The following is a 22,725-nucleotide window of genomic DNA, read 5'->3' on the forward strand; positions in this document are numbered from 1 at the left end:
AGTCTAGTTCTGTTATTACCCTAGCGCATGTTGGAGGTCAGACCAAGACAGCTTACAACAACCCTGCGGTGTTGCCTAATGCTGTTACTCAAACATTGCAGGTTGGGGCTCCCTAAGAGGATGCATTTGACTGCGCATGTTCAAAGGGTTGATCTTGTATCTCTGTATAATGTGGGATCAAAACCGATTGTGAATGTGCTGCTGCCACTTGGCCAAGAAGGATTTTGCATCTTCCTTTGCACAGGTTTTTTTTTTTTGCAAGATCCAAGCTATAGAGTACTACTATGCAGTCACTTGGAAGTAAGGCCCATGTGAACACCGTGGGACTTATAAATAAAATGCATAAGATCACGTTTCTTGCACCCTGACCATTTTTATCCCGCCTTTCTCCTTTGGGGCAGTTCCTAATTGTTAAAGATGTTTACAGACTAACAAAAGATACAATTCACACAGAAAAAAGAAGTGTGCTTGTGTATGAGGCTGTGATCTTCTGCATGCTTCCTTAGGAACCGCCAACCTCAAGTGAGAAGGGAAACAGCTGGGAGGGCTGTGGCGTTGGTGCCCAGCTGTGGCTTCCCAGAGGCATCTGGGTGGCCAATGTGGCAGAGAGGATGCTGACGCAGGGTGTCCCCCAGGTGTGGTGTCTCCCCAAACTAGCTATGCAAAGAGATCCAGAAGCTCCTGCAACAAAGTCATTTCGTTGTGTTTCACTATCAACCTGGCACACCAAAAGTCATTTTTAGAACCCCAAATCATTCTTCCACCAAATTGTCTATTTTAAAGCCACCTAAGCTAGTGGTCATCACTGCAGAATCCTGTGGCATGGATGGTGTGAAGAAAGCCCTTGCCCTCCCCGCTCCAATCCTCATATTAACCTGCCCTGAATCTCTTGCCCAGAAAAGTCAGGGGGAGGCTTTGAATTCTTGTGTTGATGTGAGAAGAAAAAAATGCCTGTCTTCCTTCCCCCTCAGCAGGGGCGACTCAAGACACACCATCCCCAGGACAAACTGGATCATAAAACACACTGCTGCCACGAAGCAGCAATGGGGTGTCTGCTTCACCTGGGGGCATGGTTGGAAAGATTTTGTATGCAATAGTATGCATGCTTACTTGGGAGTAAGTCCTACTGAACTCTGTAGGACTTCTTTCTGAGTGCACATGCATAAGCTAGTCCTGTAAGTCACCGTTTCATTCCATACATTTGTGTTACAACAAAGTACGGCCCACTGAACTCAGTGGGACTTCTTCCTAAGTAAAGGTTCTGGACAGGATTGGACTGCCCCTGCGCAGGAAAATCAGGCTGCGATCCTACCAGTACTGAGCGTGCCTTACTCAGGAGCAAACCCCATTGACACAGATGCAGAGTGGGGCATCTAACCTCCACGTAAACTTTGCTTCCCTCTGTGGTGCAGCTAGGACTGGACCTTGGCGGTGAGGTCCAGGGTCCCGCCACCGGGGCGGGCTATTAGCAGCCAGGTTGTGGCAGGCGATGAAAACATCAGAAGCGAGCTTCGCTTTATTCTTCCGGTCATGACGGTGCCATGGTTTAAGTTGGTCTAAAATGCAAAACTGCACGTCATCAAGGGTGCAATCCTGCGCGTGTTTAGGCGGAGCAAAAGTCCTACAACTCCCAGCATGCCCCAGCCGACCAAGCCGGCTGCGACACGCTGGGAGTTGTAGGGCTGTTCTTCCGCCTAAACACGCGCAGGACGGGAACATCGCGGCACCGACTTCCGAGGCAGGGAAAGAAGCCCCGCCGCACCCAGCATGCCCCGGCCAGCGTGTCTGGCGGGGGCATGCCGGGAGCTGCATGACGTCTGTTCCCTGTCCAAGCGAGCGCAGAGTGGAACGCGGCGCTGACTGCCGAGGGGCCGCGCGCCGCTGATTGGCCGTCCGCGCCGGCCCCCCGCCGTGGGCGTGGCGCCGGCGCCACCTCGGCCTCATTCTTGCGCCGCTCGGCCTCCCGCCCGGCGGCGCGCGAGGGCCTGGGGCGGGCGGCCGGCCGGCCGGCTTGGCGCGTGTGGCGCGCCGCCGCTCGCCGGGCCTCTCTCCCCTGCGCCGCCGCGGCATGGAGAGCGCCGAGGAGGCCGCCGCCGCGCCCTCGAGCCCCGCCGCCCGCCGCAGCCCCCGCCCGGGCGCCCTCCACGCGCGCGGCGCGGCGCGGGGCGGCGCCGGGCCCGACGGCCGGCCGCCGCCCGACTCTGAGGCGGCGCCGGAGGCCGCCCTGTCGTCGTCGTCGGGCTCCGAGGAGCTGGCGGCGGCGGAGCTGGCCGAAGGGCCGCCGCGCCGCCCGCCCCACCGCCACGCGCACCCGGCGGCCTCCCCCGCGCCGCGCCGGCGCCGGCGGCGCGGCCGCCGCGGCAGCCGCCTGCTGCTCCTCGACCCCGGCGGCGGCGCGCTGCTGGACGCGGCGGGCGGCGGCGCGCTGCTCTACTCGGCGCTGGGCCGCGCGGGGGAGGCGGACGAGGGCGACGGCGACGACGACCTGGACGAGGAGGACGACGACGAGCGCGAGCCCGAGGGCGGCGGCGGGCCGGGCAGCAGCGAGAGCGCCGGCAGCGGCTTCTCGGCGCCGGACGGCGGCGGCGGCGGGCCGGAGCCCCGCAAGCGCGCGCGCGGGGCGGGCGGCGGCGGGCTGAGCGGCCGCGCCGCCTCCGCCGCCTCGGTCGGCGCCCGCGGCTACGAGGTGGTGCGCGAGCTGGGGCCGGAGGAGGTGCGCTGGTTCTACCGCGAGGACCGCAAGAGCTGGAAGCCCTTCATCGGCTACGACTCGCTGCGCATCGAGCTGGCCTACCGGGCCCTGCCGCTGCTGGAGCCGCGGGGCGCGGCCGGCGCCGCCCCGGGCAGCCCGGAGAAATCGCCCCCTCCGCCGGACGCCCCGGAGCCGGTGTGTGTCCGCGGGGGCCTCTACGAGGTGGACGTCGCCAACGCCGAGTGCTACCCGGTCTATTGGAACCGTAAGTCGCCGCCGCCGCCCGCTCGTCGCTCACCGCCGGAGGCGGCGGCAGCATCCTTCGGCAGCCGCCCTGCTGTTGCTGCTGCTCGTCCCCTTCTCCGCCCGGTGGGAATTCCCCGCCGTCTCCTATGAAACGCCCGAGGCGCTGGAGCCCCGTGCATGCTTGCTTGGGAGTAAATGCCGCTGATGTCGCTGGTGGCTGATTTCTCTGTCAGCCTGCCTGGGAGGATCGGGCCGAAAGTCACATGCAACCACATCCTCCCGGCACGTTGGCTAGGAAGTAAGTCACCCGGAGTTCCCGGGAGCTGGCTCCCCAGGTAAGCGTGCAGGGCGCTGTAGCTTTAGGACCGCTTTGAGAGAGGTTCAGTTTTTTTAAAGGAACAAGTGTAGGGTCACAACATAAATACTACAGACACACAGGAGAGGGGGAAAGGTGAGGAACAAATGCTCAACGTCTCCTCGATCCCTGGCCTTCCTTTTACTTCTCTTTCGCTGCCCATCCCCAGAATAGCCACCTTCACTGAGCAGTTTCTTGACCCTTCTACCTCGCTCTCTGTCTCTCAAGTAATAGTTACGTTCTAAGCACTTGTCAGCACCCTGTGCTGGTATCACAGCCTTTTCATTTTTCCTCTGACCTACCCTGTCATGAGCTTCTACCTCTGCTCCCATCTAGTATCACTTTCATTTATTATTATATTTCTGTACCGCTCTGTAGCTGAGGTGCTCTCAATTTTCGTTGTTAGTTTTGCTTCCCACTCCCCATGTATACCTTTGTTAAGCATTTGTTTGCCCCCTTTTGACAGTGCTCTGCATACACAAGCATTCACTCTCACACACCAGGAATATACCTGTGGCAGAGAGGTTCTGCACCTGCTCACTTTCCAGCTGGCCACTCCCATTTTCTCCTGTGTGCTACTTCCTTGTTCCTCCAAGGCCTTCATTCAGTACATGGCTGGGCAACTTGTGGCCCTCCAGATGTTTTGGCCTACAGCTCCTGTGATCCTGCATGTCAAGACACTGGCGTTGCCATGCTACTCTCATTCACCATTTGTTGCCTAGCATTTTCTGGAATCTAAGGACTTGTCACCAAAGTCTCGGTCACCCAGAGACTATTGCCATCATGATTATGACCAGCCATGGAGATTGGTTAAAAAGGAATGGTCTCAGTTAGAGATGTAAAATGGGGGGTAGGGGATGGAAATTTTGGGAAAATTGAAAAATAAGCAATACTTATTTTCTAACACTCTTTACAGACCTAAAGTCACCTTGTTGCTTTAGGACAGCCTTCCCCAATCTGGTGTTCTCCATATGTTTTGGATCAGCTCCAGGCAGCTTGGCCAATGCTCAGGAATGCTGGGTGTTGGAATCCAAAACATCTGGAAGGTACCAGGTTGGGGAAGGCTGCTTTAAGAATATAAATTATATTGACCCTGTTTGCACAATCACCGGGGCCACTGTTGAAGCCACGATGAGCTGCAGCATGTTGTGGGCGGTGTCAAGCCCATGCCTATGCCATATGCTGAACAGCTACTGCATTTGGCTACAGTGCTGAGTCTGGAAATGCAGGAGCCCCCACTGCCTGTCAAGGACCCCATCTCTTAGCTGGTTCATACGAACAGCTCTATGCCAGTGGTGGTAGTTCCCATGCTATCAGCTCTCATGGACAAAATGTCCACCATACACCCAAAATCGAAAAGTTTGGAGAATCTTTACCAGATTGAAGAGGATGGTTATGTCTTCTTGTGTAACCATCCTTTGCCCCACTCCATCAACACAGAGAATGCCCAGAACAACAGATCTAATCTGGACCTGTGGCTCATGAAGATAGATGGCTGGATATAATGGGTCATGAATTCTGCTTTGTAATGGGCCTACCTCCTAGTAGAGGAAAAGAAAGCTAAGAATCTCACATCCAGTCCTCAAGGATCCATTTGTTGCCCTCTCATAGTGTAGCATGTATCGATTAGTCATGTTGGGGCTGGTTAACAGCAAAGGAAGTGAGAGCCGGTGAGCGGGGTGGGAGGAGAGTTGGCATTAATAACATCCAAGATAGGATGTCTGGGATAAATTGCTGTCCCAGAGCAGGGGAGAGCCAGTGGCCATGGAACAAGAGAAGGAGAGAAAAGAGCAAAAGCAAGGCTCGTACTGGAAAAATTGACATGACAGGGATTTTCTTCAGCCACTCCCACTTAAGGTCTCCTCCATGGTAGAACTGGCCATGCTTCGGAAGGAGGGATGTGGACTACCCCCAGGAAGGAGGAAGGGACCACACATTGAGGGGCAAGAGGCAATACTGTACCAGGGAATTTGTGAGGAATGTCGCTTTAAAAATTGGTGTTACATTTTACCACTCTCCAGCCCTCTGGTACAGAGGCTGATCTCACAGACATGTTTCGTCTTATTTTTAGAAAACCAGCATTTTCACATTTGCTTTATTTAAGAATTCTTAATGGATACCATCTGGATTTGATTATTTGTTTGTTTTAAATTTGTGAATAACATTTAGAACATAATATCTTGTCGCTACTTTTGCCTCTGTTGGTTAGACGCCCTGCAAATTTCGGTTCAGGCACAGGTATCTGTCCTACATCTTCTGCAGTGAAAGACAGATGCAAATAATTCATTCAGCTTCTCTGCTATCTCCTCCTCCTGCTCCAGTACTTCTTGAACACCATTGTTATCCAAATGCCTCCCTAGCCAGTTTCCTTCTTCCGATGAATTAAAATACTTCTTTTTATTGTTGGTCTTAATGTTATTAGTAATTTGCTCCTCTTTGCTTTCCTTATTGTCTGCTTGCATTTCCTTTGTGCAAGTTTGCGATCCATTTTGTTCTCTTCTTTGGGAAAGAGATCTGTTTTCTGAAGGAAGCTTTCTTATCTCTTACAAAGTGCTTGTTAGCCATGCTGGTGATCTCTTGGACTTTGTGTACCTTTCCTGATCTGTGGTATGCATTCTAGCTGAAAGAAACTCAGAAATGGAACATTGTGGTTTTGAGCCTAAGCATTCTGGAGAGATTTTACCCTCTTGACTCTCCCTTTCAACTTTCTGTTTACCAGTTCCATCATTTTAGAGAAGTTTCCTCTTTTGAAATCAAATGGGACTGTGTTGGACTGCCTTGGCATTTTTCCACTTATATAGAAATTAAATTTGATAGAGGTGTTGTCGGTGTTTCCACTAGGTTCAACAACACTCGCATCTTGCACAAGGCCCTGGGCAGCATTTAGGATTACGCTCAGGATCACCTCCCCTCTTAGTTGGTTTCATAACCTAGGGCATAGTTTAGGGTATTGAGACATTTTACTTTTTTGTTATGACCAGAACCCACATTCATCCAATCTGTGAGGGTAATTAAAATTGCCTATTATTACAACACTTTCTCCTTTGGATGCTGGACAGTGTGCTCTGGGGAATCACGTTCTCACCACTGATACATCTTGGACTAGGTGAGGTGCACACTGCAGGCCTGACAATCAACATTTTGTAGTCCCCTACAGAGCTGGGGCTTCACATCAATGCTATCAAACTCTGTAGTCTTCAAGGCATTTCGAGTCTCTTCATCATAATCATTGACAATGTGGTCACCATGTTTTACATCAACAAATAGGGAAGGAAGAGGTCTAGAACTCAATTCATCTTTATTCTGCCACTATAGGACTGGTGCATATGCTGGCATGTCACCTTAATGGCTGTTCACCTTGCCCAGGATGGCAATTCTTTGGTGGACCTGCTCAGCAATGCTAGCTAGCCCTGTGGGAGGTTCGTAGCCATTTCACTGGAAGAGGATGCCATCAGTCAATGTTTTTGCCATCTCCACCAGCCAGTGCCACCTCTATGGCAGCAGAGTGGGAGTGGCCAGTCATCCCTTTGGGATGAATTCCAGTACAGGTGGACAGGACTGTTCCTGTACATCAGGGATAGGCAGTCTAGTGTCCTCTAAATGGTTTGGACTGTAACAGCTCCCTTGATCCCTTACCATTGGCTATGCTGGCTGGGGCTTATGAGAGTTGTGGTCCAAAACATCTGCAGGCCACCAGGGTGCCTCCCCCTATTGCACACGTTTCTGCCGATCCCACTCATTATGAGGACTGCGGCCATGATCCAGAAGGATGGTGTGGACTACTCACCCTCTGGTGGGCTCAGCAACCTTGGTTTGTGACCCTGTTCTCCCCCTCCAGCCAGGACTATTTCCAGCTGCCAGATGCTTGAAATGTGTGGAAGAATGGGATTAATGCTGGGGCATTCCCTATATTGAATATGTTGTTTTTTCTCTTGATTAAGACTCCTGGACTTGCAGTTTCATCTGTTTACTTAAATGCAGTTTCTGTTTTCCACTGCTGGGTGGGCAATTATTCTATTTTTTCTCATCCAGTGACAAAACATTTTATTGAAGGGGTTGTTTACCCTTCACACTCTGGTTTGCACCCCTGCCTCACCTACCTGGAATCTTTCACAGCTCATGGCTAAATCATTTGAGGCCCTCCTTACCTGTGACCTGCATCTTCTCTCTTCTAAAGAAGCCTCTATGGAGGCAGACAAACTTTGTACTTTGTGCTCTGATCCTCCTTACCGGATTCTACATAGAGGTAAAGCAGTGCTACACTCTGATGTCTCCTTCTCGCCTAAGGTAGTATCTGCTTTCCAATTCAACCAAGTGTTTTTTCCCCAAGCCTCCTCCCCCTTGGAGGCTTTCTTGCATTCCTTGGGTGCTCATTGGGTTCTTGCATTCTATATAGGCAGGACTGGAAGTGTCAGGCAGAATCCACTGGAGGCATTTGTGCACACTCCAAAAGCTTCCTCCATGGGTTTCCTTAAGGGAGTGCCTGTGCCAGAAGTTTGCCAAACTGCTGTCTAGTCACAGCCCTCAATGTTTGACCAGCACTGGAGACTTGATGTTCAGGCTGGGGCAGGCACCTCCTTTGGGTGAGATTATTATTTTCCCATATGTGACTGCACAGAGACAACAAAGAAAAAAAACAGGTTGCTTACCAGTAACTGGTTCTCTGATTGGTCATCTGTGTAGTCAAACGCATGGTTCTGTGCCTGCACAGAGCCTCATTTCAGAACTTTTTAGAGATAGGCTACCTTTTGGGCAGGCAGCTGGTCCCACCCTCAGGGGGCACGCACAAGGAGGCACGGTCCTCTCCTTTCTCCTCAGTTTGTAACAATCTGCATGGAGGGGCTATATAAGGAAGCATTGAGTGAGAGTAAACAGTATATCACCTGCAGTGGGGAAGAAGGCTGGGTTGTGTGACTGCCCAGGTGAGTGCTCAAAAGAGAGCCTTCTCTTTCTGATGTCGCTGTCCATGCATGCAAGAGTTTTACTGGCACCCCTCCCCCCATTGAATTGAAATGGAAAATGACACTACATCCATGTATCAAGTAGTCTTGTAGCTTTAGGATCCAGGTTGTACATTGCAAAGAGTAAAGAAGGATGAAAGAGAATGTAGCTTGAGTGTGACCCTCTTGGGGTTTTGTCACCTACCCTAAAATATTCTTTAGAGCTATTGCAAGTTAACCTCTCCTGTGGGTATGTATTTTTAAAACAAAATAGCCGCGCTGGTCCATGAGGAAAAAATCCATAGTTGGCAATACTTTTGTGGCATTTTGTTTGATTTGTATACAACAGTGTGGAAGCTTTTGAATTTTCCAGAATTCTTCATCAAACTAGATAGTTCAAAAAGCAGGTGGGGGACCACAAACATACAAAGATTGCCAGATATTGTGGCCATGAGGTCTGCAACTTAGACTCATTGTCATGGTGGAGATTGTGGACAGAATGAATTAGTCACTGGTAATCTTAAAAGGTTTTTTGCTTGGATGGGATGCCATTCTTCTTGATTTTCATCCGTGTCTCTTAATTCCTTGGGGGAGAATCAACAACTGGGATAGATTAAATACTCTTCTTCATTGGGCAGGCGACACCTTTTGTGTTATAAACAAAGTTAGAGCAAACTATACAGGTTATGCTGGTGGCAAAAAGGGGAACATAGCCACTTTGTACTGAAGCCATTCAGAGAAGAAGTGTTCCAGCACTTAACAACTTGGTAGAGCTAAATACACGGTCATAAAGCTAACACCTGACATTAAACGTACATGCACCAGAAACATGCATATCGCATTACATTGTTGGTGAATATTACAGTAGAATGCTTGACCTTGGCTGAGGATGGTTTTGAGAGTGTTAAGCTCATGTTGTGTTGGGGGATTGCTTTAGCAAACTTATACATGGAACACATCTTGGGAAAATATGTTTGACATTTCTATAATATAAAATGGCTGAAGAGTGTTTGTTTACATTTTCAGAGGCATTTTAAAAACGTCAGTTAATGGAATTTTAAAGTAGTTACTAACTACTGAACATTTGCCATTTGAGATGTTTTGTTTTTGAGCCATAACCTGAGCTACTTTGCAGTTTACTGACTTCCTGAAGGTAACGGGGCCTATTATATTGTGTAACCTCGGGTGGAGCAAACTTGGAACAGCCAGCAGAGCTTGTCTGTTAAAAAAAACGAAAAGAAAAAAGCATTCATTCAATCCCCGGCTTGGAGACGGGTTTAACTGCAATCAAACTGTGCCACAGATGCATTCATATTTTGCCCAGATAATATAATTTTCTTACTTGGGTGTCTGCTATGCCGGATTCTAAAATTACTGTGTTTCTTGCCTTTTTAGAATCTGAAAAGATTCCTGTGATGCGTGGGCAGTGGTTTATTGATGGCACATGGCAGCCCCTAGAAGAAGAAGAAAGTAATCTGATCGAACAGGAACATCTCTGCTGTTTCAGAGGGCAGCAGATGCAAGAGAACTTTGACATGGAAGTATCGAAACCTGTAGATGGAAAAGAGGGTAAGGGATTGCTGCACAAAGGGTGCTGCCATATGTTCTTATGGTAGTCATAAACCCTCGTGTTTGTACTTGGTGTATGCTGCATGATTAGTCCTTACTTGCTTCAATCTCCTGTTATTATTAGGGACATAGAAAGCTACCTTTTGCCAAGTCAGACAATTGATCCATCGACTTCCATGTTGTCGCCGCTGACTGGCAACAGCTCTCCAGAATTTCAGTCTTGACCAGCCATGCCTGGAGATGCCAGGGATTGAACCTGGAACCTTTTGCACCGACAGCATATGCTCTACCACTCAGCTATAGCTATTCCCCAAAGCATATCTAAGAAACGCTTGTTTTATTATCTGTAATGCTGTGTAGCTGACATACAGAATTGTTCCAAGTGGTGAAGAGCCTGTTGGGATCTGGCTTGGGCTCAGAGAAATTGGGATTGGAACCCCTGGTCATTTGGTGTAATAAATTTGCTAGGCACTTCAAGGAGAAAGTCATTCGGATTCACGCAGAACTTGATGCCACAATTATTGCAGAGTCTGGGGAGGTGTCCAGTGCTCCATCTGGTTGTGTTTCCTAGGATCAGTTTCAGTTGTTGCAGCCTGATGATGTGGACAAGAGGCTTGACTCTTGCCCATCTTGGCTAATACAGTCTAGCAGCCATAGATTGGCAGGGAGTGGTAAATGCTTCGCTCTGCCAGGGGGTGGTTCCTGCCGCCTCGAAAGAGGCTGTAGTGCTTCCTCTCCTGAAGAGGACCTCCCTGGACCCAGAGGTGTGTGAGAACCATCGCCCCATTGCTAATATCCCCTTTTTGGCCAAGGGGCTTGGGCGTGTGGTGGCTGAGCGGCTTCAGACATTCTTAGAGGAAACTGAGTATCTGGACCCATTTCAGTCTGGTTTCAGGCCAGGGTACAGCACTGAAATGGCCTTGGTTGCTCTGACCAACAACCTCCTCTGGGTGAAAGACAGGGAGTGCTACCCTGTTGAAATTCCTGGATCTCAGCAGCTTTTGACACCATTGATCATGGTATTTTACTGGATCGGCTCTGCCGGATGGAGTTGGGGGCACTGTTCTGGGTGGATGAGGGCCAGTAAACTTAAGCTGAATCCTGACAAAACGGAAGCTCTGTGGATTGGTGGTTCCCAAGTCTGGGAATTGGGTAACCAACCTGTCCTGGATGGGGTTGCGCTCCCCCCTGAAGGAGCAGGTGCATAGCTTGGACATAATAGATCCATCCCTGTCACTGGAGCCCCAGGTGGACTGCGTGACCTGGAGTACTTGAGGCCAGCTTCATCTGGGTGACAGGGATAACCTAGCCACAGTAACTTCCCAATTAGACTCTGCAATGCAATTGATATGGGGCTTCTCTTGAAGACGACTCGGAAGCTGCAGCTAGTGCAAAATGCAGCGGCTAGACTGCTGACTGGAACATCTCATCAAGATCATATAATGCCAGTCTTAAATATTGCACTGGCTGCCAATATGCTTCCGGTCGGAATTCAGGTTTTGGGTGATGACATTGAAAGCCCTAAGCAACTTGGGACCTTGATATTTGAAGGAGAGTGTCCCCCTATATGTGCCTGCCTGAGAATTGAGGTCTGATGGAGGAGCCCTCCTCTCCATCCCTGCAGTGTGAGGCATACGCTGTGGTGGGACGTGAGAGGGGGCTTTTTCTGCTGTGGCACCCTGGTTGTGCAATGTCCTCCTCTTGGAGGCCCGATTGGCGCAGACACTAGTTTGATTTCGGCACCAAGTTAAAACATGGCATTTTACCAAAGCCTTTGAGGGCTAATTGGTTTCCTTGAGTTTGCACCCTGTTTTAACTGTGTGATTGTTTTAGATTTTAAATTGGTATTAGCTAGCTTAATGATGTAATATGTTTTTAGCTCTTTAAATTATTTCTTGTTTTATACTGTTTAAATTGATTTTCTCTGTACACTGCCCTGAGATTGTAATGATACAGGGCGGGATACAAATATTTTAAATCAAAGAAAAAATAAAATAAATACACCCCCCCCCAATATCATCATATCATTTTAAAACCATTTTTGTTATTGTCATATTAAGGTGTGGTACTCACGGAAGTCCTCCCAGATGTGGGGATTTTTTTGCTCCTGAAAAAAGTGGTGATTTGAGTATTCCGAAATATCCAGCCAGTGACCTTAGGTCAAATGAAAAGAGACCAAAAATCACATTTGTCTTAATTTTTTTTAAATAATGATCACTTTGCATTGCGGGGGATAGAGGTAATAAGGCTTATTGAGTGCTTATTACCTGATCACAGTCAAATATTCAGTAAAGCAGGGTGGATAAAAATCAATGGTTAAAATAATTTTTAAAAGATTTTTTAAAAATTTAAATCAAATATTTAAAATTTAAATCAGATTTAAAAAATTTAAAGAGTCATCAAAATACTAACTTCTTGTTTAAAAATACACACAGTTACAAATAAATCTTGTTACAAACATGCTAAATTTACACTTACTGTCTCATAACAATGAATTAGTGGCTCCGTCACACTCACACATTGAATTACCTACCAATCAAACATGAGCATTCATTTTAGTTTTTCATGCATCTCATGACAATGTCTCTGTCTAGCCTAACTGCCAGCTCTTACTTCTTGAAAGTTCTGGGCTTTCATTTTCTCTGATTAATGGTCACATCTGCAAAGATACAGGGTAAATAGGATTGTTGTTGTTCTATGCTTATTATTTATTGCATTTCTACACCACCCCATAGCCAAAGCTCTCTGGGTGGTTTACAGAAGTTAAAACATTAAAGTACAATGTACAAAGTTTAAATGCCATTTGCATGAAAGCACACAAACTTCTGGTCCCAGTTAACAATCTGGCTGCTGCATTTTCCATGAGCTGCAGCTTCTGAACTGTCTTCAAAGGCAGCCCGCCATGCTTATGTGGTGGTAGAGCAGAGTTATGTCTACGAAAGACAGAGTCCGGGTTTGGACGCTCAGCCGGGAAAACAACGCAGTGTCGGTTATTACCTGTTGTGTGACCGCTATTGCCCTAATTATCTGCGCCACCTGAAAGTGGGTGCAGTAAGGGTTGGTAGGGTGGGTGAAAATTCACTATGCTTGCGCCAGGTTCAGATGACATGGCAACCCACAGCATGTTGCAGGTAATTAGAGTATTTCTGGTGACGTGACTGGCAAGCACAGGGGCAGGGGAGACAACCGACGCTGTGTTGTTTCCCCCACTGATCCTCTGAACACCCCCCAGAGAGACAGTATAGGAAAGGAAAAGATGGCAAACTTTATTTAAATCAGGGTTTTCTCCAGGTGAATCAGTCCACCCTGCCACAAAGCCAAGAATGTCACTGTGTAGGTGGCAGCTTTTTAAATTTCATGATGGTGTAATTAGTTAGACTCCTTGTCCCTACCCTGCATTGGTTGGGGCCAAACCTAGCAGCATAATGAAGCTGATTCTGCCAGCCACCTGCTATAACTTCAGGCATCTCCAAACAGTAACACAGTTGCTCACATTAATTGATTGTCTGTTGATTAAAGTATCTCTTTTGTTCTAATAAAGTCAGTGTTTTAAAAAAATACTTGACCGATTGTTGATGAGACAGTTAACCAAATAGCTTTTGACCAGTCAGATGCTCAGTTCTAGGAGATCGTGTGTTAAACCCTATGAAATGGCTGTAATTGAGTCATTTATCTTGTGCAATAAAATCAATTGTTGCGAGTAAGCCTAGCAGCAAGGCTGGCCCAAAGTTTGTGTGCCGTGTGCAGTGGCACAGCTCTGGCTGTTTGCTATGTACTCTGCATCATTTCTGCCTGCTGCCCCTTCTTCTGCTCTGTCATCAGCCGTTTCTTCAATCTCCCTGGTTATGTTGCTTTGCCAGGTTGAGGCTTTAGTGGTAGGCTGCTGCCAGAAGAAAGCAGGGAGACAACAGTTGGCTATTTGGTCCCTCCAGCAGGGCTGATGCTTGGCACAAAGGTCCTTTTTGCCCAATGCACAGGCTGAGACCCAACAGTAGAAGAATGTTAGAGTCATTGTTGCTTGCAATTTTATTTTCAATAAACAAAGTACTTGGCAGATTTATAAAATAGTTTGACTCTTCTTGAAGATTTGCAGTGGGAGGAGAACAGTTTAGGGTGAGAGTTTGGACAGACACTGTAGAGTAAAAGAGTCTTTTGATTGTTCTGGATGTGTTTTTCTCCATCTGTTAAGTAACTGCATGTTTTCTGTTACAGCCTGAGCCCAGCCTCATTGTAATTCTTGAGCTGTGTCTCAGGAGTACATTTCACTTAATTTAAGATTTCTTTGCATGGAGATTTACATTAATATGTCTCACTGATGAAAAACATGTTAACTCAGCCTTGTCAATAATCTAAGAAGCTAGTGGTCTACGTTTCCATGCTGGTGCAAAGTGGGGAGAACCTGCTGCTCTATGTCTAAGCATGGAAATGCAGGCTCCTATGACTAAGTAGGCTAGCTAGCCTGGTCACTCAACTGCATGGAGTTCCTTGTCACTTAGGGCTACCAGGTGAGTTGGCAAATATAAAGCTGTGTTAAACAATATTTATTTATTACATTTCTGTATCACCCAGTAGCCAAAGCTCTCTATAAGTAAATATGCCTTACTACTTGGACCCAGTTTGGATGAGCCTTGACTTTGGTAGAGTCTGTGCATAGTGGGAATGCGATCATGGCTATTCTGCCCTCCAGGCCTGCTGGGTTTATATGCATTGGATGAAACATTTTCCTGTGGCCTGTACACATGATTACATCCCATGTATGGTTATCCAGCCTGCCTGAAAGCAGGCCATGACGCATCTACTGCTGGATCACACTAGCAATGCTACAGTAATCTTCTGGGACAGGAGGAGAAACACAATTTGTCAAAAAAATTCTTGAACTCTGTTATATTCAGTTAACAGCTTGCTTTGTTGGTCTTTTAAAAAAAAATCCAGGCTATAATAAAAGTTTAAAAAATTCGATAGAGCTTGTATTATGGATCCTAAAGCATTTACTTGGAAATAAAGTCACGTTGATTTCAGTGGGGCTTCTATTCAAGTAAGTATTGCTAGGATTGCAATCTTAAAGGTGAATAGGCAGAGATCTTATCAGCTTCCAAAGAAGACCAAGAGCCAAGCATGCTATGAAGGGCTGGGGATGTGACATTATAGAAGTTCTATTATTCGTTTTCCAAGAATAGGGTCTTCCAAGTAGAAATCTGATTGTTGAAACACAGACTTTGGCAAGGATGTGTCCTTTGGATCTACAGTTGTCTTGCCAAACAGTTGAAGAGAGTAGTGAAACAACAACACTTCCCAAACTGAAATATGGTGGGTTGCTAGCAGAATGTTTTCATCTAATGTGGAGCATGTCTCTGCCAATGTCAATATCACTCTAGAGAAGTTTTAATTCATGGAGCTGGAATCACCTTGGCCAAATTTTGCCCACAGCCAACCTGCAGTTTGCTTATGCCACTTATTCCAGAACACCACACTCCAAAGAGGAATTCCTTACCTGAAGCTTTTTGCTGGCCTGCCTGTTTTAAGTGCCGTTCATCATCTTGTAGTAGTGGCATAAGAGAATAGCATGTGGGAATAGCACTGGGGAAAAGTCAGAAGTAAAGTGGCAAACCTGCCTGCAGCACAATTTAACCATTTGCTTGATATGCAGCTGTAGCCCAGGATATACACTCAAGTTTGGTGCTGGAGCATAGTTCTGTAGTTTTATTAGGGCTGGCCATTTGACATGGTAAACATTGGTTAACACCCTGATTGGAAGAGCTGTGCAGGGCGCAGCTGGGACCTTGCAAACAGGGCCCTTTCAGAATAGGTGCAATCCTGTCAACCAGCTGTTTGATGAGGAAATGGGAATAGCAGAGGACTAAATCCCACTTCCACTCTAGAAAAGTTAATTGGAATTTTAGCAATTTTGAAAGGGCTTCCTCTGCATAACTGCAGTTGTTGGACTAGGAGAAGGACTCTGCATTCAGAAGAGCAGGACTTTTTTGTTTATTTGATTTGTACCCCGCCTTTCCATCAGACAAAATGGTACTTATGGCAGCTATTGCCATATGCAGTTTTCACCCAGCTGAAGCTAGGCATACAGAAATGTGCTTCTGTGTGCTTAGTACCCCCTGCAGAACTGAGGAGCAAGCATTTAACACATCAATTCAATAGAACAGTGGCAGAGAAACCTATACTAATTTCTAAAACCCAACATTTATTTCACTGTTTTGAAACAGTTGACTATATTGTAATCAATTATTTATAGTTAATACCCAAACAAATGTATTGAATGATATTAAAGGGAATGAACAAGTTGTCTTGGCATTTCTTGTGGAAGTCCAAGAATAGCACAGACAGTTGCAAATTTTGTTTGGAATGCGATGAAATAAACTCACACAGTTTATAAACTCTGAACAATACATGCCAGTTTTTAAATGGTTATGATTACAGGGCAACTGCAGGAGGTGCTTGCTTCTAAATGAAGTGTGTGAAGCAGGGCTGTGAATTAAGGCACAGGTCTGGTGTAGAGATTAGAGGGTTGAGTGTAGACTGGAGAGACGAGGCCCAGGTTCATCATCCCAGCCATAAAGCTTACTGGGTTATATTGGAACAGTCACACACTCACCCTAACCTACCTCATAGTTGCTTGTTAGGGTAAAAGGAGGGTAGAGGTGGAGCCATGTATGCTGAACTGAGCTCCTTGATGTAGAGAGGGATACAAATGTAGTAAATAAATAAATAGAAAATAAGGGGCTCTGTCCTGCATTTCCCATCAGATGATCCTGCAAGTAATTAAAGGAAGCCCATCACTAGCACAAGGTCATTTGTAACTTCATGGAACATTTTGTAATAGTTGGCTGCTGTCCCAAGCATAAGTGTTAATCACTTGTGTGCAATTTCTTGAGTTAGTTCATTTATTCCAAAGAAGCAGGAACACAACTCACTCTCTGCTGCTGTAACATTTGAAGTGGATCTTGCAGTTCTCAATTGTGGGAAAATCTATGAGCTCCTTCAGTTATGTTTTCCAGCTAAAGTAGTTATACTGCATGTAAATAGCACAGCATTCTTCTAAATGCTGTGCCCTATGCACACAAAGAGATTGAATGTTTTCTGAAAAGTAGTATAATGGTCTTCTAGGCTAAGTATTCCTTTAAAAAAAATCCTCAGTAATTATATGTAGCTGTCACCAACACTGACCTTGTTTGTATGTAACAGCCAGTGGCAATTAGTGGGATAATTAACCCATGAATTGCAGGGGCCTTCACTGCATGCGAGTTGCTTCCCATTTCCTGGAACAACCTATGAATGTAGCATTTGTAGGTTGTTTCCGTGATATCCAAACTGGGGCACTTGTGGTTATTCGTGGGTGAAATAACCCCAAGTTAATCCAAAAACGAACCATGAATTGCTATATTAAAAGAAATTTGTAAGCAATGTACAGAGGACAGAAAAATCTTTACAGTGTTGAATGTGATATTCAAACTCTTGCCATCACCAATGTCATATAATTTAGCTGGCTGCAGATGTAGCTCTGCAGATATTGGCTAAGATCTAAAATATGTTTAGGTATACTTCCATTATGGATCCATGAGGTCTAGGAAATTATTCAGATAATGTGTTTGGCTCCCATCTATAGCAGACATTCCAGCAGTTGGGTTATGTCTCTGTCCCAGATGTTGGGGACAGGTAAGTTCTCAGGTAGAGCCCAGATGCCTAGGGAGAAGCATGTTATTTAGCTCCTCAAGCTTGGCTGGCCTCGGAATAAAAGAACTGCAGCCTGTTAAATTTATCTTGGCTTTCAGTAAGAGGTGCGGGGTGCCTGTGTGTGAGTTCTTGTACTGCAGCTGAACTTGTACATGCATCCTGTCCAGCCTTGATTTAACTGACTTCAGCTGTAGTGTAATGTGCTAGTCCTTCCTTAAAAAAAACCAGCATGGAAAGTCAGCCTCAGCAGAGAAACATACAATGATACCTGTAGTTTGCCCCCACTGCCCACATTAAGATCCATGTAGTTTTGGTGGCCACATTTCAAAAAGGCTATTGCCCAGCTGGAAAAATGACAGGAAAGGCCAACCAGTCTTTTAGTTTAGAAAAGACTGGTAAAGGGAACCAGAATAGAGGCTTTGAAACTCTAAATGGTTAGAGTGTGTGAACAGAGGAAATAAGAACATAAAAGAGCCCTGCTGGATCAGAACAAGCGTCCATCTAGTCCAGCATTCTGTTCACAGAGTGGCCAACCCACCACCCACGGGAAATCCACAAGCAGGACATGCCTGCAAGAGCACCCTCCTGCCTGTGTCCCCAACCCAACCACTGGTGTATGTTGGCATACCTCTGATACTGGAGGTAGCATACAGCCATCAGGACTAGTAGCCGTTGATAGCCTTCTCCTCCATGAGTTTGTCCAATCCACTTTGAAAGCCCTTCAAATTGGTGGCCATCGCTACATCTTGTGGAGGTGAATTCTGTAGAAGAGGTCCTTCCTTTGATCTGTCCTGAATCTCCCACCAATCAGCTTCATGGGATGTGACACCATTGGGCTCTAGTATTATGAGAGAGGGAGAAAAACGTCTCCCTCTTTGCTCCCTCCACACCATGTATACTTTTATATGCCTCTGTCATGCCCACCCCCTCTTACTTGCTTGTTTAGGGCTGTTAAGCTTAGAAAACATTATAACCTTTCCTCACGAGAAGTGTTCCAAACCCTTGGTCATTGTGGTTGCTGTAGTGTGCACTTTTTCTGGGTCTCCAGTACCCTTCCTGAAGTGTGAACAGATCTGTGCGTAGTATTACAAGTGTGGTCATGCCACAGATTTGTATATAAAGGTGTGATACTGGCAATTCCGTTTTCGTCTTTTTCACAGCTGCCATGCACTTGGTCAACATTTTCACTGACCTCCCCACCACAATCTCAAGATCTCTTTCCTATTCAGCCAGTTCAAACCCTGTCAGCTTATATGTGAAGTTAGGATCTTTTATCCCAATGTGCATCTCTTTATATTTGCCTACGTTGAACTAATTTGCCATTTTATTGCTCATTCACACATTTCGGAGAGATCTTTTTGGAGCTCTTTGCTGTCCCTTTCTTTTTAACCATCCTAAATAAATCAGCAAACTTGGCCTACCGCACTGCTCCTAGATCATGCATGAATAAGTTAAAAAGCATCAGTCCCAATACAGACCTTGGGAGATCCCCTGTTTACATTCCTCCATTGCAAGAACTGTCCATTTATTCCTATGCTCTCCTTCTGAAATAATAATCTACTATGCGTATTCCTATCACTTCCTGGCATATAGAAGGGGAAGAAATGGAAGCAGTGACAGATTTTACTTTCTTGGGCTCCAAGATCACCGCAGACGGTGACTGTAGCCATGAAATTCAAAGACGCTTGCTCCTTGGGAGGAAAGCTATGGCAAACCTAGACAGCATAGTCAGAAGCAGAGACATCACCTTGCCGACAAAGGTCCGTCTAATCAAAGCTATGGTTTTCCCAGTAGTAATGTATGGCTGTGAGAGCTGGACTATAAGGAAGGCTGAGCGCCGAAGAATTGATGCTTTCGAACTGTGGTGCTGGAGAAGACTCTTACGAGTCCCCTGGACTGCAAGGAGGTCAAATCAGTCCATCCTAAAGGAAATCAACCCTGACTGCTCTTTGGAAGGACAGATAATGAAGCTGAAGCTCCAATATTTTGGCCACCTAATGCGAAGAGAAAACTCCCTGGAAAAGACCCTGATGCTGGGAAAGACTGAAGGCAAAAGGAGAAGGGGACGGCAGAGGATGAGATGGCTAGATAGCATCACGGATGCAATGAATATGAACTTGAGCACGCTCCGGGAGAGAGCGCAGGACAGGAAGGCCTGGCGTGCTATGGTCCATGGGGTCACGAAGAGTCGGACACGACTGAACAACAACAACAACAAATGCGTATTCCTAAAAATAGCATAAGCAACTGCGGCAGGGTTCCCCAAAGTTCTGACAGTCTGGGCTCATGGTAGGAGGGAAAGGTGAGGTTTGTGACTCTTCTGTGCCCTCAAAGGTGCTCTATAACCAGAAGTTAGCCTTCCTGAGGGAAAATAATAGTTCGGGGAGTGTATTCCTCACCTGCTGATTCTCCTCTATACATGACAATTTGATGAGACACTCTGTTATCTCATCAAATGATGGCTCATTCCACACTGAAGCAGTTTTTTCTGACTTAAAATTGAAGATGCTGTCGCCACTAAGAATTGCCTGCCCTCGGTGGATCCCACCCCTGTCATTCTGCATGAATTACTGATCTGGGCATGCCTCCTGCTGGGAAAGCCCAGAGAAATAACTCATGCAGAGACTCACTGGCCAGCCTCCTCTGAGCATGGGTGAGTCTGCTGTGTCTTTGCATTGGGCCAATCACACTTGCTGCAGAAATGCAGTAGAATAACTTGCCATCAGTGGGGAGGAGGCAAGTTCAAAGTAATGAACCATGCAGCCACTCAGCGAGTAGCTTCCTCTGTTTGGCCCGCATCAGCCTTTAATGTGTTGCTTGCAGTGTACAGTTTTGGGAATTACTAAGCTCTAGAGACTTATGGAACAAGGGAGCCACTCGGCTGTATACAGAAAAAGCTGCCACTCTCCTCCTCACCCTTCCCTTCCCTGGGCTCATTCTGCCAGGTACTTGCAGCCAGCCTCTGTCCTGCATGCAGCTTCCTAACCTTTGAAGACAGCAGAGCTCAGAAGCTGAGACCAAAATGAAATCATTCCTTTCAAATATTGGTCTTATGTGCTCATGGTTAGTTCTGGTTGGGGCCAGTGGATGTACCCCCCATATTTAGGTTTTTTCCCCCTCCTAACTGATAACTGCCTTTCTTTTAAGGTTCTGTTTTTGTTTTGGTTTCAAACAGAGACTTCCAAATAATGGCTCATTTTTTGACAATGCAAGTTTTTGTTTTGTCTTTCACCTCTGGTTCATCTTGGCTCCGTCTTTGAATCCCAACTGACCTTCATGGTGCTTATTGTTCTCCTGTTTCTTAGGTGGGGCACAACAGCTTCCTCTTGATCCCTAACTTCCCACTTGTGAGATACCACAGCATTCATTCACCTTGTGATGTCCCTTCCCACACTGAACAGCACTGGCATCTACCTGTGAGGGTAAGGTAAGTCCATCATACCACAGCACAGTCATTTCAACAGGTATCGCTTTTTTCAATATCTTCATTGAATAGCCTGGAAGCTATAAAATGAGTATTGAAAACTTCACAGTGGACTTGCAATTACCCCCACAGGGCAACTCCAGTGCTGTTCAGAAATGGAAGGCTTGTTATAGACAATGCATGCTGGGATGCTCCTCTCTTTCTCTCGTTACTGTCTGAACAGCAGCCAGTGTCTGCTAATCTAGCCACCAGTGGCCTTTTCCCCTATTCTAGAGGGGACATTCAGTAATTTCGCTTAGGCTTCCTAACATTTGAGGCCATGCTTTAGACTTGTGCATTATAGCTGTCCTGATAAAATTGTGTGCTGATGTATCTGCTATCTTGGAAGTGCTGAATGAGTCTGTTTATCTTGCTGTTGCATGCCTGTTGTTTTTCTATGCTTTGAATTGAAACATATTTGCACCAGTCAGCAGTTTATGAAAGCTATAAAAGAAAAATCAATTAATAACCACATTTCCCAGAAAGGCAGTGCTTGCTTTGCTAAAATTTATTTCCAGTGTTTTTTCCTATATTTTCTGTGTTATAATTTTTTTAGCTAGTGTTCTGCAAAATCTGATGATGCCCCTTCTCAAAATTTCACTTTGAAGTTCAGTGTTTTTGCTTTTAGTTATCTACCACCTCCCTCCCTTCTCCCTCCATTCTCTGTTCAAATGGAGAGGATATAAGGAGAATACAGAGGCTGCAGGGCTTAAACGCAAGTGGTCTGAAGGTACAGTAATTGCAGATTTGTCGTCTTGTCTTCTACTTGTGTAGGAAGCTTGTAGCTAGCATCTTTCTGTGTAGTGTTTTAGATAACTACATGCTTCCCTCTCTGCATGATGTTGATGTTACCCTCTTCCAAAGTAGAAAAGGAGGAAGAAAGCATTGTGGATCTTGGTGAGATCATCAGCACTTCGTTTGTTATAGAGAAAATTATAGGCTGACGGTGCCCTAACAATGTGTACTAACAATTCATTAGGATTCTAAAACATCTTGTGCATTATTTGCTTCAAAGAAAAATTGGTCCCTTTTCCAAGGAGTACCCTGCTACTTTCAGAAGCTTGTCAAAGAATTCAGAAGTGAATCCCAGAGGATCAGGTGCTTAACAGCTGTCTGACCAAGACTGGTGCAAAGCCTGAGATTGAATCCCTGCTCAGCTGTTCATTAGATGGCCTTCATCAAATCTGTGTCCCAACCTATCTTATTTCACAAAATTATAATGTGGGTTAATTAAATAATTCTATACATAATCAACAAAGAGTCTTGTGGAACTTTTAGTCTGACACTTTTCTTTACCTCTGATGAAGTGGGCTATAGTCCACAAAAGCTTATGCCAGAATAAAGTCGTTAGCCTTCAAGGTGCCACAAGAGTCTTTGTTATTTTTGCTGCAGTAGACTAACACAGCTGCCCCTCTGGAAATTATTTACTTAGTGTTACCCAATGTAATTATTTATTTAAAATATATCTTGCCTTTCCACCTGACATAAGCTGCCTTGGAGGCCTGTTAGTAAGAAGAAGAAAAAAACCCACTATAAACGTAAGACTTAAAGAAATAAAAAGCTGTGCTGACTGATGAAGATTCCATGGGGAGAGGAACGGGTGTTGCGTTGGGTTTCTTTCCTTGCCACTAGACATTATAGAAGTTAGTTCATTGCTCTTTTTTTCTCACTTGCATTCTTGCCTATATTGCCATAAATAAAAACAGCACTCCCATTTGCCCTGTGAAAGAAACTTTAAGTCAGGAATAGGATAGTAGGAATGGTGGCTTTCCAG

General features: G+C 46.2%; 1 protein-coding gene across 1 annotated transcript in view; it reads left to right on the plus strand.

Annotated features, from left to right (window-relative positions):
* Positions 1-1,902: 1,902 nt before the first annotated feature.
* DDHD1 (DDHD domain containing 1) overlaps positions 1,903-22,725 on the plus strand; it is a 43,013-nt gene continuing 22,190 nt past the window's right edge. The window contains exons 1-2 of the mRNA XM_084834586.1: positions 1,903-2,957; positions 9,629-9,802. Of these exons, the coding sequence (XP_084690712.1) occupies positions 2,069-2,957; positions 9,629-9,802 (1,063 nt within the window). The 5' untranslated portion in view covers positions 1,903-2,068. The remainder of the gene's footprint in view (positions 2,958-9,628; positions 9,803-22,725) is intronic.

Source organism: Heloderma suspectum, chromosome 1, assembly GCF_057233095.1.
Source record: "Heloderma suspectum isolate Gila_16-S chromosome 1, 16-S_ref, whole genome shotgun sequence".
NCBI classification, from domain to species: domain Eukaryota; kingdom Metazoa; phylum Chordata; class Lepidosauria; order Squamata; family Helodermatidae; genus Heloderma; species Heloderma suspectum.